Here is a 14940-nt window from a genome sequence, read left to right on the forward strand (position 1 = left end):
GAGGCTTCATCTGTATTTACAGTTGCCAACCTCATGCAGCCATTTTATACTCACCTTCTACCTTTCATTTATGGTTTCAGCACCCATTGATGACCTTTGCCTAGATCCATAGTTTCAAAAAATATTGTAAAACAGTGATTTCCTGTTTCCACCACTCTTTCTGGATTTAAATCCTGAAAACTTTCAATTAAAAAGAAGATTCCTTTAACTGTTTGTAATTACATGAAATATGCCTCATAGAAAGAAAAAACATATATATTGATGATATTTTCCTTTCTCAGGGCTCATAATGGTGAGTTGGTGCCCTAGCAATTGTCACAGTGACAAATTAGATGTTGTCTATTACCATTTAGAATATCTGATTTCTATGCTTTAAATTTGTTCCAATTGAATGAATGTTATGCTAAAATAGCCCCTCTTTTGGCCTCTTTATGTGGATTTCTAAACTTTCTATCCAGTCCCCTCTGGTCTTTGACGTCCCTCAACTTTCTGGTTCTTCAAGATTCCCAAGATTATTTTGTGCATTTCTTTACCCAGTTTTGAAATCAGTCATCTCTTTAAGAATCCATGGATCCTCTGGTGGAAAATGCATTTAGAAATCACAAATTAGACCTCAGGATAGCTACTGTTATCAAGTTATCTTTGCTTCTAGGCTTTTCAGTGGTCACAGCCAGGAATTCAGATACTCTGTGAAAAATAAAAAAATGAAAAATTTGATTGGTACAAACTTACTCTTTCAATAGAAGTTTTAAGACAGCAGGGTTTTACTTAAGCTTTTTTATTTTATGTATGAACCTCTTTTCTCTAACCTCTATAAGCGTTACTTTAGAACAATGTTAGCATTTATTACTGACTTGCTTTAACCTGTAACATACATATGATACTGTCACAATAACAGAAGTTGTATCAGCAACAATAAGCTGTTGAATATAGTTTCAGATTTTTTGCTTTTGTTTTGAATGAGGGGGGTATATTTGTTTGTCTTTGTCTTTAGAAGACACCCTAGTGGAGTCATAAAGCTGAAATTTAAAGCCACTTAAGTAATGCTTTGTTATGTGCAGCTAGTCATCAACTTGATACAAATAGACATATTACTCTTCTCAATTTGACAGATGTGATTACCTATTTTTTGATTCTGTAACACATTTGCATTACATGAGTGAAGTCACTCAGTCGTGTCCGACTCTTTGTGACCCCATGGATAGTAGCCTACCAGGCTCTTCAGTCCATGGAATTTTCCAGGCAAGAGTACTGGAGTGGGTTGCCATTTCCTATATCAAAGTATAAAACAAGAAAAATCTCACTTTCCTGCCCCTCACCCATACATTATATTTTAGTTGTTTTTGGCTAATTCTACTGTTTCCAAATGAAAATAGACATATATGTGTATATAGAAGCGACAAACTATAAGAACTTTTTTGGACCTTCTTTTAAAAAATAAATACACATTACACCCTGAACATCTCACCCACTCCACTCCTTACTCCATCCACATTTTACCCAGTTGTTGGGATGCTCTGTGCCTTATTCCACACATCCCTGTGGATGGTCACTTCTGGTATTTTGCTGATATTTTGCTTTTAAAAACAATGTTCAGTAGACAGCTTGTGCAGATGGTTTTTTATATTTTCGGCAGTGTGTATAGTTGGGATTGATCCCTAGAAGTAGAATTGCTGAGTTAAATGGTGTATGTGTGTGTCATTTGTTAGATATTCCCTCTGTTGGTATTGAACCACCTAAATTGAATTTAAACAATGTGTAAAAATGAGGGTTAAGACACAATGTCCCATCTAGCCACACCTGGTGAGCACGCCAGGCTCCCACTGTTGTATCCAAGGGACAGACCTGGATAGATCTCATGCGGAAATAGGCCCTAGGAGTCCTGTTGCTGCTGCTGCTAAGTCGCTTCAGTTGTGTCCGACTCTGTGCGACCCCATAGATGGCAGCCCACCAGGCTCCCCTCTCCCTGGGATTCTCCAGGCAAGAACACTGGAGTGGGTTGCCATTTCCTTCTCTAATGCATGAAAGTGGAAAGTGAAAGTGAAGTCCCTCAGTCGTGTCAAACTCTTGACGACCCCATGGACTGCAACCTACCAGGCTCTTCTGTCCATGGGATTTTCCAGGCAAGAGTATTGGAGTGGGTTGCCATTGCCTTCTCCATAGGAGTCCTGCAAGCAACCATAAAACACTATTGTCTTTACTTTCGTTGAAGTAAGAATTTAACAGTTAACCCTGTTCACCTCAGGCTTCCCTGATAGCTCAGTTGGTAAAGAATCTGCCTGCAATGCAGGAGACCCCTGTTCAATTCCTGGGTTGGGAAGATTCTCTGGAGAAGGGGAAGACTACCCACTCCAGTATTCTGGCCTGGAGAATTCCATGAACTGTATAGTCCATGGGGTGGCAAAGAATCGGACACGACTGAACGACTTTCACTGTTCATCTCAGGCTGGGCAGGAGCTCTGAGTGGTTTTCTTTGTCTTCTTTGACTGATAAGACATTCCAAAATTATTTCTTTATATGTTTGGTTTGGCAGACAAAATTTTTCATAGCATGGACCCTACTGGGAAATTATATCAGAGATATATCCATTTATCTTCAGCAAATGGATAGTATTAAATTCATTGGTTTATATGTCCCTGGTGACTTTCTTTATAAATAGAAAGAAAACTAATATGTTTAATATGTATTCAGTCACTTTACATTAACCAACTTGAATTAAATCCCTCTCCGCCCTCACTGCACTCTCACCTCTAGGCCAGAAATAAAAACCTATATAGACTGAAGTCTGAATCCAGCACTCCATCGTGGAGATTTTGCTCTCACTATTTTTTTTTTCTGAAAAAAGAAAAAAAAAGTTGCTAACATTAAAATCAGGAGATTGTACACAAGTATCCAGACTTCTGACTTCTCTTGAAAACTTGGCCTGCTGGCCCACTTTCCAGCATGGTTGGAGCAGAGGAGAGGCTGCCCCAGTGGTAAGGCTTGTGCTGCCCAGTGTTTAGCATGGGCACCTAGTCCTTGTATTCATTTTTCTTGCCTCCTGGGCCATGAATTTGTGAGAACTGCCCTAGACTGCTAGCTTGCTGAAGATAAGGACCACTTGTGTCTTCATTCTCTTTGATTCTTTCCAGCATCTAACCCAGACACCAGCACACAGGGTTTTCTGTATAAGCTTGTTCGATTATATAAAGTATCTTATGGATGCATGACGTTTATTCAAAAATTGAAACCACGCAATTGAAATACTGCTGTAGTCTAGCTCTTTGATACAGACTGGCATCGCAGGTGCCCCTGGTCTGTGCCATCTCTCCCACTACCTAGTGACTTGTATGCCCCTGGGCTGCCCCTAAAGTCTTTTTGACAGTGTTTCCTTCTCGCAATCTCCTCTCCAACTGAGGACATCAGTGCACATCTCATGAAGTGGCTAAGAAGACCACATGAGATCCCGAATGTCTAGCATGGCCCCTAGTGCTCACTTTTATCACGTTAATAGCAGTGTTTTGTCTCTGGGTTGGAAAATTTCTCCATACTCTCAGATAATCCATGCAGTTCAGTTTGGTTTTCTAGCCAAGCCTCAAGGAAGAGATTATAGTAGACTCTTTGTATTCTGAGAATTTTCAAAGTCCACTCCCCAAGGACACTGATTGAGGTAAAGATTTTATGGAGAGGTTTCTATTTTTACCCAATCTATTTTGGCCTAAAGGCAACAATTAAGGTAGTTCAGAACATATATAACTAGAAGGGCCTGCTTATGACTGCAGACTAGAACCAGATCTTCTGCAAGCACTTGGGGCCAGGAAAGAAGCATGAAGTGGCTTGTGCTCCTCGGGCTGGTGGCCCTCTCAGAGTGCATAGTCATGTAAGTACGGGGACTTAAGCAGCATCAACTTCCTTTCTGTTTTTTTTCCTTATCTTCCTCATATTCTTCCACCTGTCAGGGTTAGAAGGAATTATAATCATTCCATGACGGTCTTAAAGTTCAACTCTCACTTATTGGCAAGTACTTTGCCATGGGAAATGTGAGTTCCAAGGGTCTTGAGGTAGACCTGCAGGGTTGTACAACTCTGGGGGTGCGGTCATGACCTATGTGAAAATAGAACACCTTGCAATTGTTCAGTGCACATCCTATGCAAACAGCATGTGTGGTGCTGTTGAGTAGCATTTTCTACATTTTATTCTAGGTGTCCTCTCTATTCTCTCTTTACTTCTGTGTGTATGTGTCTATGCTTGCATCTCTATATCTCTCTCATTTAACTCTTCATCTATTTATTTCTCCATCTCTTTGATGTCTCTGTTCATGTAGATCTCTCTGTGTTTTTTTTCCTTTTCTTTTCTCTTTTCAATTTTGACTCTTTCTTGTTTCTCTAGCCTCTTAATTTCTCTAATTTGTTCCCCTTCTCCTGGATTCTTCTCTCATCCCTCTCTTTTGCTTCAACTCTGGAGAACGATTAGGAGGGCTACATCTAGACTGTTTTTACCTAGAACAAGCAGTGTGATCACAGTCATGTCACAAACTCCCTGCATTTCAAATTTCTCCCCTGTAAAGAGAGGATGAGGATTCCCCTTCTTCCTCCCCCACCCCAAGCTTCTATGAGAAAAACACAGTGGGGTGGCAACAGCAACGGTAATGGCTGTCTTTGTTGAGACTCCCTATATATCAGGTACATTATATCCATAATGTTGCTTAATAGCCAAAGCATTCTATATGGGGGGGTGGGTGGGGTTTATCCCTTCCACCTTTTTACCGATAGGGAAACTGAGACTCCAAATGTTCATATGGCTGACCCAAGATAACACAACAGAATCTGTACTCAAATCTATGTCTTTGCCCTGTGTTTGCACAGCATTCTGATAACAGATGGCACTCAAAAAAAAAAATGCTTGGAAAATACACAGTGCTATTACAATGCCAGGTATGACTATTTTGCTATAACACAGACAGTTGACTGCTCCTCCTTCTTTGTTTCCTTTTCCTCATGCTTGGTGAAAGAATGCCTCTAACTAAAACAAAGACCATGCGAGAAATCCTGAGGGAAAAAAACTTGCTGAACAATTTCCTGGAGGAACAAGCCAATAGACTGTCCGATGATTCTGCTAGTGACCCCAAATTATCTATTCACCCTCTGAGGAACGCCCTGGACGTGAGTGCATTGGGAGGCTGGTGCTCCACAGCGCCCCCTGTTGCTCTGGCCTAGCACTGGGGCTCATCTGTGGGATGATGGAGCTGGGGCTTCTGCAGGAGGCAGAAACAGTGGGGAACAGGGGCCCCATTCCCAGAGGAGAGGACATTCTCATCCTCAACTCTTGGTCTGTGGTGACTGGGCCCAGAAATGACCAGGTGGCAGGTAAACATCTATTTCTGGGCCAAAGATTTGGCATTAGTTTGAGGGAGATTGTTCTTTCTGAACTAAGTGAGTCACTCGGTTACAGGTGAAGAGGTAAGCCATCTCTAATAAAAAATAAAGCCAACTGGAAATCAAGTGTGAATCGCCAGGTAGAGGAATTCAGCCTCCAGAGATCCAAGAATCACAACAGCAAAAATTTACTGAAACCCTATGGCACTTGATGCCATAAGAATCTAACACTATAGTTATTATTATTTATTTGGAAAAGTTCTCATCTCTTATTCAAGAATGGCCAAGCTAGTCTGAGAGATATGCAAAGAGTAAATACATGTTTAGTGAAAGGCCCATTTGTGTGGTGTTGATCAAACATGGTCTGAGTCTAGAGGGAGTGGCTGGGGTTGATTAAGGAAGACTTCCTGGAAAAGGAGGTGCTCAGGCTGGGTTTGAAGAGGAGACTAGAGAGCTTCTCAGGTGAGGTCACCAGACATTCCTGCGGGTTCAGTGATTATGACTCTGGGCTTCGAATGTAGGAGGTACTGCTCCAATGCCGGTCATAGAGTTAAAATCCTGCATACCACATAGCACAGGAAAAAATATCAAATGCAGGCACTCTGTGAGCAATGGTTGTGAGCTGAATGGTGGTTGGAAAGCGATTTCAAGAGACATGTGACACCCAGAGAGAGGCAGCAGTCTGGGAATTGAGGGGAGCCAGATCTGTACTCATCCACTTCTTCCTGGTCCCTCTAGATGGCCTACGTGGGTAACATCACCATTGGAACACCCCCTAAGGAGTTCCGGGTAGTCTTTGACACAGGCTCATCTGACTTGTGGGTGCCCTCCATCAAGTGCATCAGTCCTGCCTGTCGTGAGTACCGCCTCCCCCATCTTGATCCATCCCCTCCACCCTATGACCTGACTGACACTCATCTCTCGTGTCTGCAGATACACATATTACCTTCGACCATCATAAATCTTCCACCTTCCGGCTTACGCGCAGGCCCTTCCGCATCCTCTACGGATCTGGGTTGATGACCGGAGTTCTCGTCTATGACACTGTTCGGGTAACATGGAAACAGAAGTTTAATCAGATCTGCACTAACCAACCCCCTCTAGGTCCCCATAGATGGCCTACGTTGGGTCAGGACTGGCTATGGAGTGACCACTGCTTACACAACAGATGCAGGACCAGCTGGCAGGGCCCAGCCTTCCCTAACTCCCCTTGTGACTAGTTGCCTTACCTGCAGAATCCTGTCCCTGGGGAGATAAGGCCCCTGCTGACACACGAACTCCCAGAGTGCCTAACCCAGAGAGCGGCTTGGGGTGTGGACCTGCAGCTCCTCTGCCCATGAGCAGCTCAAGGTTCATTTTGCTGGGAGCAGGGACAGAGGACAAAGCACCCACTTTTATATTCTCAGACTGTGCTGGGTACTTTCATGGTAATAACTTGTTTAATCCTGCAACAACCCCACACAGAAGTTACTATAATTAGTTGCATGAGACACATGCGGGAACTAAGGTATAGAGAGCAAGGGCATTGCCAAAGTCACACATCTGGGACGTGGTAGCTGGGCTGGCTTGTCAGGACTCAAGCTGATGTGGGGTTGTTTGAGAGAGAATAAAACTGATCAGGGGACCCTGGGGGCAGCCCAGGGCTTCAGATATCCAGGCAGTGAAAGCAGGGGCCCACACATATGGGAGGGACTTGATAAATGGGTTCTCACTCTAGGGGGCCACTGAAAGTCTAATAAAATCTATGGCCTCCCTCCCCAAAGTGCCTGAGGATTTTCCCTCTCTCTCTCTCTCTCTCTTTCACACACACACGCACACACACACCCTTAAATGCGTGTTTCCCAGGTAGCATATTCATAAGAACCCTGCCAGTGACATTGTAAAATGGGCTCCTGCCTTCCTTGGCAGGGGCAGGGTCCATAATACATTGCAATAAATTCAGTCCATTTCTGTCATCAGATCACAGTGATGCGGAAGAGAGGACTACCCTGCTCTCTACTCATTTTGTCCTCAAGGGGGCACCATTGGGTCCAGTCCTGACTCTTGGTTTCCCCACCTGTACAGAAGGCATGAGGATAATTTGACTCAGACGGTGTTTGCAGAAATAGCTGGTGTTGGTTAAAATTCACGTCCCCACACCAATGGAGCCAGAATTCCTGTCCCAGCTTGTTTTAGCCGTCTGAAGTCCACCTAGGGCGCAACCAGGACTCAGTTCTTCTCTGAGGTCCTAATGACATCTGCACCTCCGTAGCACAGTCCCACTTCCAATCCTTTACGTGGGTACACTCTTCTCTCCCACAGATTGGGAACCTTGTTAGCACTGACCAGCCGTTTGGCCTAAGCCTGCAGGAATCCGGGTTTGATAATGTACCCTTTGATGGCATCCTGGGCTTGTCTTACCCCAGCCTCGCCGTCCCAGGAACCATTCCCATCTTTGACAAGCTGCAGCAACAAGGTTCCATTTCTGAGCCTGTCTTTGCCTTCTACTTGAGCACGTAAGTCTGAGCTGGACAAACCCTCTCTCCAACTTAGCTGTGAGATGCTTTCAGTTGGATGAATATTATAGAACACTTGTTACAGAAGTATCCCGAAAGACTGTGTAGCCCAGGATAACTATGGCCCCAGGGCTTCACCTGGCTTCACCACTGGTCTTTGTACATGAAGTTTTATTGGAACACAACCTAGCTTGTGGGCTCAAGAGCAGTGGCTTGGTCTCAGGGGTGAGGGGAGTGGCAGAGCAATGGAAGGTGTCAGGATAAAGGTTGGAGGAAAAAGTAACACAGTTTGCTGACAAATTTGAAATGGAAGGAAAGAGAGGGATGGTGGAAATCTTTCCTTCCTCACTAACATTTCACCGGGGCCAACTACACAATTTGCAGGAGACAGTGCAAAATGGAAGTGTGGGACACCTTATCCAACAAGTCTTAGGAATTTACAGACAGAGATAACAGAGGTGGGGGGCCCTGCTGAATGTGGGGCCCCATGGATAGCACAGGTCACAGGCAGGTGAAACCAACCCTGGGTGACCTGAAGCCGTACCCCTAGCACACTCAGGCCTTGATTTTTCTGAAAAAATTACAGCCTGGACAAAGGGGAAGCCCAAACCCTTCAGCACACTGTCCTCTGAGGGTGTCTCTGAGCACTCAGGTTGCAGGAGGTCCAGGGCCTCTTCAGAAGCCTGGGTGGGTAGAGCCTGGCCAAATGACTCAGCTTCTAACCTCCTCTGTACCACTCTAGCCAGTGACCAATTTTGGTTGGGTTCTCAATCCCTCAATTTCTGCATCTGTAAAATGGGGACCCTATTAGGGCCTTGTTGGTTGGACAAGCACAACCCTCAGACTGCCCAGCATAACAGTCCTCCAAAGAGTCCCCCTCGTTTATTCTCTTGACAGTCACAAAGAGAATGGCAGTGTGGTGATGTTTGGTGGGGTGGACCACTCCTACTACAAGGGAAAGCTCAACTGGATACCAGTGTCCCGAACCAAAAGCTGGCTAATAACCGTGGACCGGTAAGCCTCTTCCTCTGAATGCCACCCCAAGTGACACCCCCACATCTATACATAGACACATGCAGGCACGCAAACGCATGCACAGACACATGGTCACACACAGAGATCTGCTCCACCCACAAAGCCACACATATAAACACACACAGACACATATAAACACACATGTAGGCACACATATAAACACACTTAGGCAGACAGATACACGCAAGCACACAGACAGACACACACACAAAGCCGCATACAAACACACACAAACACATAGATACAAAAACCACCCATGGGTTCCTAATCACCCCCAGGCTTTCTGACCAGGACTCTGACCAGGGTCCTTCACAGAGTCCAGAGAGGTCTGTGCAGCTGGGGGAGGGCTGCACCCACTGCCCTGTGAGGCAGGGAGCATGGTTAGAGGAACCTACAGTGTGGTGAACAGAGGATCAGGGAGAATTTCCTCAGCCTGAACAGAGTTGTGATAAGATGACCGATTGTCCAGGTTAAGGAGAGTTATGATCAACCTAGACAGCATATTAAAAAGCAAAGACATTACTTTGCCAACAAAGGTCCATCTAGTCAAGGTTATGGTTTTTCCAGTAGTCATGTATGGATGTGAGAATTGGACTATAAAGAAAGCTGAAGGCCAAAGCATTGATGCTTTTGAACTGTGGTGTTGGAGAAGACTCTTGAGAGTCCCCTGGACTGCAAGGAGATCCAACCAGTCCATCCTAAAGGAGATCAGTCCTGGGTGTTCATTGGAAGGACTGATATTGAAGCTGAAACTCCAATGCTTTGGCCACCTGATGTGAAGAGCTGACTCATTTGCAAAGACCCTGATGCTGGGAGAGATTGAGGGCAGGAGGAGAGGGGGATGATAGAGGATGAGATGGTTGGATGGCATCACTGAGTCAATGGACATGAGTTTGGGTAGACTCTGGGAGTTGGTGATAGACAGGGAGGCCTGGCGTGCTGCAGTTCATGGGGTTGCAAAGAGTCAGACACGACTGAGCGATTGAACTGAACTGAACCCAGGACTGAGGAAGTTCTCAGTACATACAAATGCCAGTTTAAAAACAGAGAAAGTCCTGAACAAATGGGAAAATCTGGTCTCCTTAGGGAGAAGCTACCCAGTTATGTAGAGAGATTGGCTGCGGTCTTGAGACCTGAAAGCAACTCATAAAAAGAGACACTCCACGTAACCAATAGCTACACCCCCCCACCCCCATCCTGAGCACACAGTGGAGTAGGCACTGTGATTGACAGGATCAGGAAGATGGGATCCAGGAGTGGCCTGATAACTAGCACGGTAATTGATGGGAATATCTGTGATACCCTCAGACAAAAGTTGCCCTGTCCTTTGGAGATTCCGTGGGCTATCAGGTATCATCTGGCCAGGGCCTCAATGACTGAGCTGGGTGAATGAGCAGTGATGGGAAACACCCTCTCCCAGGGCAGCTTGTCTCCACCTATGAGAATCTGCTGCCCCAGGGAAGCTCCATCTTCACTGTGTGTTTGACCCGTTATCACTGAGACACTGGATATAGCTCTCTGGATGTTCCTCATTTATTATTTTCACATTCACTCATTCACTCATTGTGCATCCACTGTGTGCCAGGCACTTTAGTGAGGCAATGACAATAAAACTTGCCCTCACATCTAAGAAGGCAGATGTACATGAAATGACTCACACACATAGTGTATTGTCACTTTGGTACATTCTAGACATGAGGAAGGGTCTGCAGAGAGTGACCAAGACAGGAGTTTGATACACTGGGGGAAAGACTTCACTGAAACCATGACAGTTAAGCTGGAATTTGAAAGACAAGGAGAAATTAGCTAGTCAAAAGGGAGTGGGGTCTTCTAGGAAGGAAGACCAGCTTGTGTCATGGTCCAGAGGCAGGAAAGAGCCTATTCAAGTATTGCATTTAAAGATGTCAAAGGAGACATGATGAGAGCAAAGAAAAACAGAGTCAGGGCAAGAGGTGAAGGACTGTTTGGGAGTCAGCTGGGGAAGGGGCAGCTGTGAGGGAGACTTCCGAGTAATCTTGATGCCCACTTTGTCCCACTGTTTCTCAGCATCTCCATGAATGGGAGAGTGATAGGTTGTGAAAACGGCTGCGAGGCTCTTGTGGACACTGGGACGTCACTGATCAATGGTCCAGCAGAACTGGTCACCAACATCCAGAGGCTCATCCACGCCACGCCCTATGGTTCTGAGGTGAAGGGTCATGACACAGGTCTCTCCCGGTCTCCCCCCACAACAAGGGTCTCTTGGGCCAACCTCTCTCCCTCTTTCCCCAACAGTACGTGGTTTCATGTCCTGTTATCAGTACCCTGCCTCCTGTCATCTTCACCATCAACGGCATCGATTACTCAGTGCCTGCTGAAGCCTACATCCATAAGGTGAGGGGACAATCCTGAGAGCTGCTTCTCAATTCTGGGACTCCCAGATAGCACTACTGGTAAAGAACCTGCCTGCCAATGCAGGAGATGTAAGAGACACGGGTTTGATCCCTGGATCAGGAGATCCCCTGGAGAAGGGCATGGCAATCGACTCCAGTAGTCATGCCTGGAGAATCCCATGGACAGAGGAGCCTGGCAGGCTGCAGTCTATATGGCTGCACAGAGTCAGACATGAATGAAGCTACTTAGCTCGCACACAGGCAAGAACCCTTCGGTCGCTGCTGGGAGGAGGGGGTCCCTCTGCAGGCCAGGTCACCTCATTGCAGACGATGCTGAGCCCCTGTGGCTGGGCCACTGCCTCCCACAAAACCAACCCCTTGAGAGTAAAGGGCAGTCTGGGACTTCCATCATCCAGAAATAAATGTGGGGATACCACCCCGTGCTGGCCTGGTGGGAGTCACAAGGAGAGGGGAACACTAAGGGCCTCAGTCCTTAGAGAGCTTCAGTTCAACCAGAGCCCTCAGGTGCATGAACACGGAAAGTCAGCTCTAGCAATCCCTGAAATAGACCACGTGACAAGTGGGTTTGGCAGTGTGCTGTCCCACCGTAATGATTAGCAGTCTCCCATCCCATCTCAGAAATGTCCAGATTGAGATGATAAATTACATGATTACCTTAATACTTGGCTGCAACTTCCGCTTGCTAAGCTAAGCCTCAGTGCTCTCTCTGTGAGTTGGGGTACCAGTCCCCTCTCTGGGGAGGTTGGATGCTAAGGTGAATAAAGTGTGCACAGTGACTGCACAGCCCTGGTACAGGGTGGAGGCTTCCTATCAGCTCCCTGTGGGAGGTCAGAGCAGGCTAGTGAGCTCAAAGAAGGCTTTGAAGAAGAGAGGGAATTTCAGTAATTCTAGCCTCATAGAGGAATGAGGAGACCTGCTTGGGTTGAGGCAAATCTATACTGGATTCCATGCAAATGGTACCACAGGAGCTGTGCAAAGGGGTGCTGGGAACAGATTAGGAGTGATGAGGGCCACAGACTATGGCAGAACCAGGGTAAGTCATTGACCCAGTCTGAAGTCTTCAGGGAGGGTGACTGTGGGTCCAGGAAGGCTGCCAAGAGGGCCTGAGAGCAGTCTTAAAGAATGTATTGTGGGCACTGCTATTGATCTATTTAAAATGGATAACTAACAAGGACCTACTGTATAGCACAGGGAACTCTGCTCAATGCTATGTGGCAGTCTGGATGGGAAGAGAGTTTCGGGGAGAATGGATATGTGCATATGTATGACTGAGTCCCTTAACTGTCCACCTAAAACTCACAATATTGTTAATCGGCTATACTCCAATACAAAATAAACAGTTTTTTTAAAAAAACAAAAAACAGGTCATGGAAAAGTAGGAGAAAGAAAAGGCATTCTCTGCAGAGAAAGCAGTGAACAGTGGACTGAAAGAAACAGAGACTGAGGGGAACTGTGACCTCTCTTGTTCATTCTTTTAAACATTTGTTTTAGTGTAGCTATCTTCAGTGTTGCATTAAGTTATCCTGTGCAGCACAGTGACTCAGTTACACAAAAACAAGTATATACATTCTTATTCTTACTCTTTTCCCTCACAGTATATTGCTGGATATTGAATATAGTTCCCTGTGCTATATAGTAGGACTATGCTATTTATTCATCCTGTATATATTAGTTTCACTTGATAATCCCAAATTCCCAATCCTTGCCTCCCCCACACCCTTCCTCATGGCAGCCACATGTCTTGGCGCTTTAACTTTTTGCATGAACTCTCACATCCCCAGCTGCTGAGGAAACCACTTAATACTTATCAAAAGAAGGAAATGAAACCAAGAAATATGCCAGGTCTGGATATTGAGGAGGGTTGCAGGCAAGGGCTTAGGCTAACTGGTGTGTATTTCTGTCTCCCCCAGGTTTCCAATAGCTTATGCCTTAGCAGCTTTTATGGGGTTGACACATCCAGCTGGATCCTGGGTGACGTCTTCCTGAGGCTGTATTTCTCAGTTTACGACCGAGGAAATAACAGAATTGGCCTGGCTCCTGCTGTGTAAATGCTTGGACTTATTCAGGAATCATTCGGGCCACTCCTAACACACACTTACTCACACTTAGGGCACTCCTGCCCAGGATGCTGGTAAACTGTGTTTGGTGCTCTGCAAATCATATTCTCACTAAAGAATAAAAGGTTTCACTCTTGATGGTTCTAAAACAAATGGATGCCTCTGTTTGTGTCTGGAAGGTGCATAATGATCAGGGAGAATCTAAGACCAAGTCTGAATCACAAGTGAGAGAAGCCCAACTCCAAATGGCTTCCAGGAAAGTGGGGACTTACTGGAAGAATTCTGGGGATCTGGGACACAGGAACCAGAGCAGATTCAAAGATCTCAGTGACTGGACCCAAGAAATCAGAAGTCATCAGTTCTCTCTTTCTCATCCTCACTCTTTCCCCTCTCTCTTCTTTGTCTTAGCCTGACAGCTTTCTTCCTTAAGGCTTCTACACCTAGTGAGGGACTCCAAAGCTACCCACCCTAGGGTTTTATATCCTGAAGGCATCTAACCAGGAAGAAGCTTAGAGATATCAAGGTTCAAGGGAGTGCTCTGAATGGCCCATCTCAGATCACAAGTCCAGCCCTGGACCAAGTATCCTGGCAGACCCATGGGGTCTTATGACTGGCTTTACAAGGTCACATGGCCCTCCCTGTCCCTGTAGCAAACATGATTGTCAGTTTCTTCAAAAAGCCACATGACTGGAGCTGGAGAGAAGGAGCCCCAAAGATAGTGCCTGGTGGATGGTTTAGTCCATGAAAGAGTTTATGATGCCACCACCAACTCCACCACCTCCTCATTCAGAGGGATTATAAGGGGTAATGAAAATAGACTCTATTTGTCCCATCTCAGATGAACTTTGTCAGTGGATTTCTGCTCCAGGGGATTCTGGGTGAGGTCCTTTATACTGGGCTGGTTCCCTTATGTCCACCCCCCACCCCTATCCAGTCATCAGCTCTCTGCCACACATGCCTGGTGGGTCCTTTCCAGTCCCACTCGGCAAGTGACCGCCCCTGCAGATGCCTGACCCATCCCCGTCCTCCAGGGCCCAGCACACCCCTTTATAAGGCCTCCAGTGCTGCTGGGGAGGTTGACATTCATACAATGGGGGACCCAGGATACATAGAGCCTTCAGCTTTTCTGAGCTTCCTCCAAGGGAAGAACTGCAAAACATTTGGTTGGAGCTGCCATGGTTAGGCACTATTGGAGTGAAAGCATCAGTTCTTTCCACCTGGATACCCTTGGTAGAGACCAAAGCTGGGACAGCAGGGGTCAGAGGTTGATTTCCGTTCAGATTGACTGGTTTCATCTCTTTGCTGTATAAGGGACTCTCAAGAATCTTCTCAAGCACTGCAATTCGAAAGCATCAATTCTTTGGCACTCACCCTTCTTTATGGTCCAAATCTCACGTCTGCACATGACTACTTGAAAAACCATAGTTTTGATACTACAGACCTCTGTCAGCAGAGTGATTCTCTGCTTTTTCATACACTGTCCAGGTATGTCATAGCTTTTCTTCTATCCAGGGAGCAAGTGTCTTTTAATTTCATGGCTGTAGTCAAGGCCCATATTGACTTTGGGGCCCAAGAAAATAAAATCTGCCTCTGTTTCCACTTGCCC

General features: G+C 45.8%; 1 protein-coding gene across 1 annotated transcript; it reads left to right on the top strand.

The window, feature by feature from the left end:
* Window positions 1-3791: 3791 nt before the first annotated feature.
* LOC122704733 (pregnancy-associated glycoprotein 2-like) lies at window positions 3792-13470 on the top strand. The gene is made up of 9 exons (XM_043919656.1): window positions 3792-3859; window positions 4991-5141; window positions 6093-6210; window positions 6288-6406; window positions 7656-7849; window positions 8747-8863; window positions 10931-11072; window positions 11159-11257; window positions 13188-13470. Exons 1-9 carry the CDS (start codon window positions 3807-3809, stop codon window positions 13323-13325), a joined length of 1131 nt encoding a protein of 376 aa, XP_043775591.1. The 5' UTR covers window positions 3792-3806; the 3' UTR covers window positions 13326-13470.
* The last annotated feature ends 1470 nt before the right edge of the window (window positions 13471-14940 follow it).

The sequence above is a fragment of the Cervus elaphus genome, chromosome 2 (assembly GCF_910594005.1).
Source record: "Cervus elaphus chromosome 2, mCerEla1.1, whole genome shotgun sequence".
Classification (NCBI taxonomy): Eukaryota; Metazoa; Chordata; class Mammalia; order Artiodactyla; family Cervidae; genus Cervus; species Cervus elaphus.

Bases quoted from the DNA above. Each gene is read 5' to 3' on its own strand.
- LOC122704733 (XM_043919656.1), top strand. From the start codon at position 3,807: ATGAAGTGGCTTGTGCTCCTCGGGCTGGTGGCCCTCTCAGAGTGCATA. The intron at 8,864-10,930 runs GTAAGCCTCTTC...ACTGTTTCTCAG, and splicing joins TGGCTAATAACCGTGGACCG to CATCTCCATGAATGGGAGAG. The intron at 11,073-11,158 runs GTGAAGGGTCAT...TTTCCCCAACAG, and splicing joins CCACGCCCTATGGTTCTGAG to TACGTGGTTTCATGTCCTGT.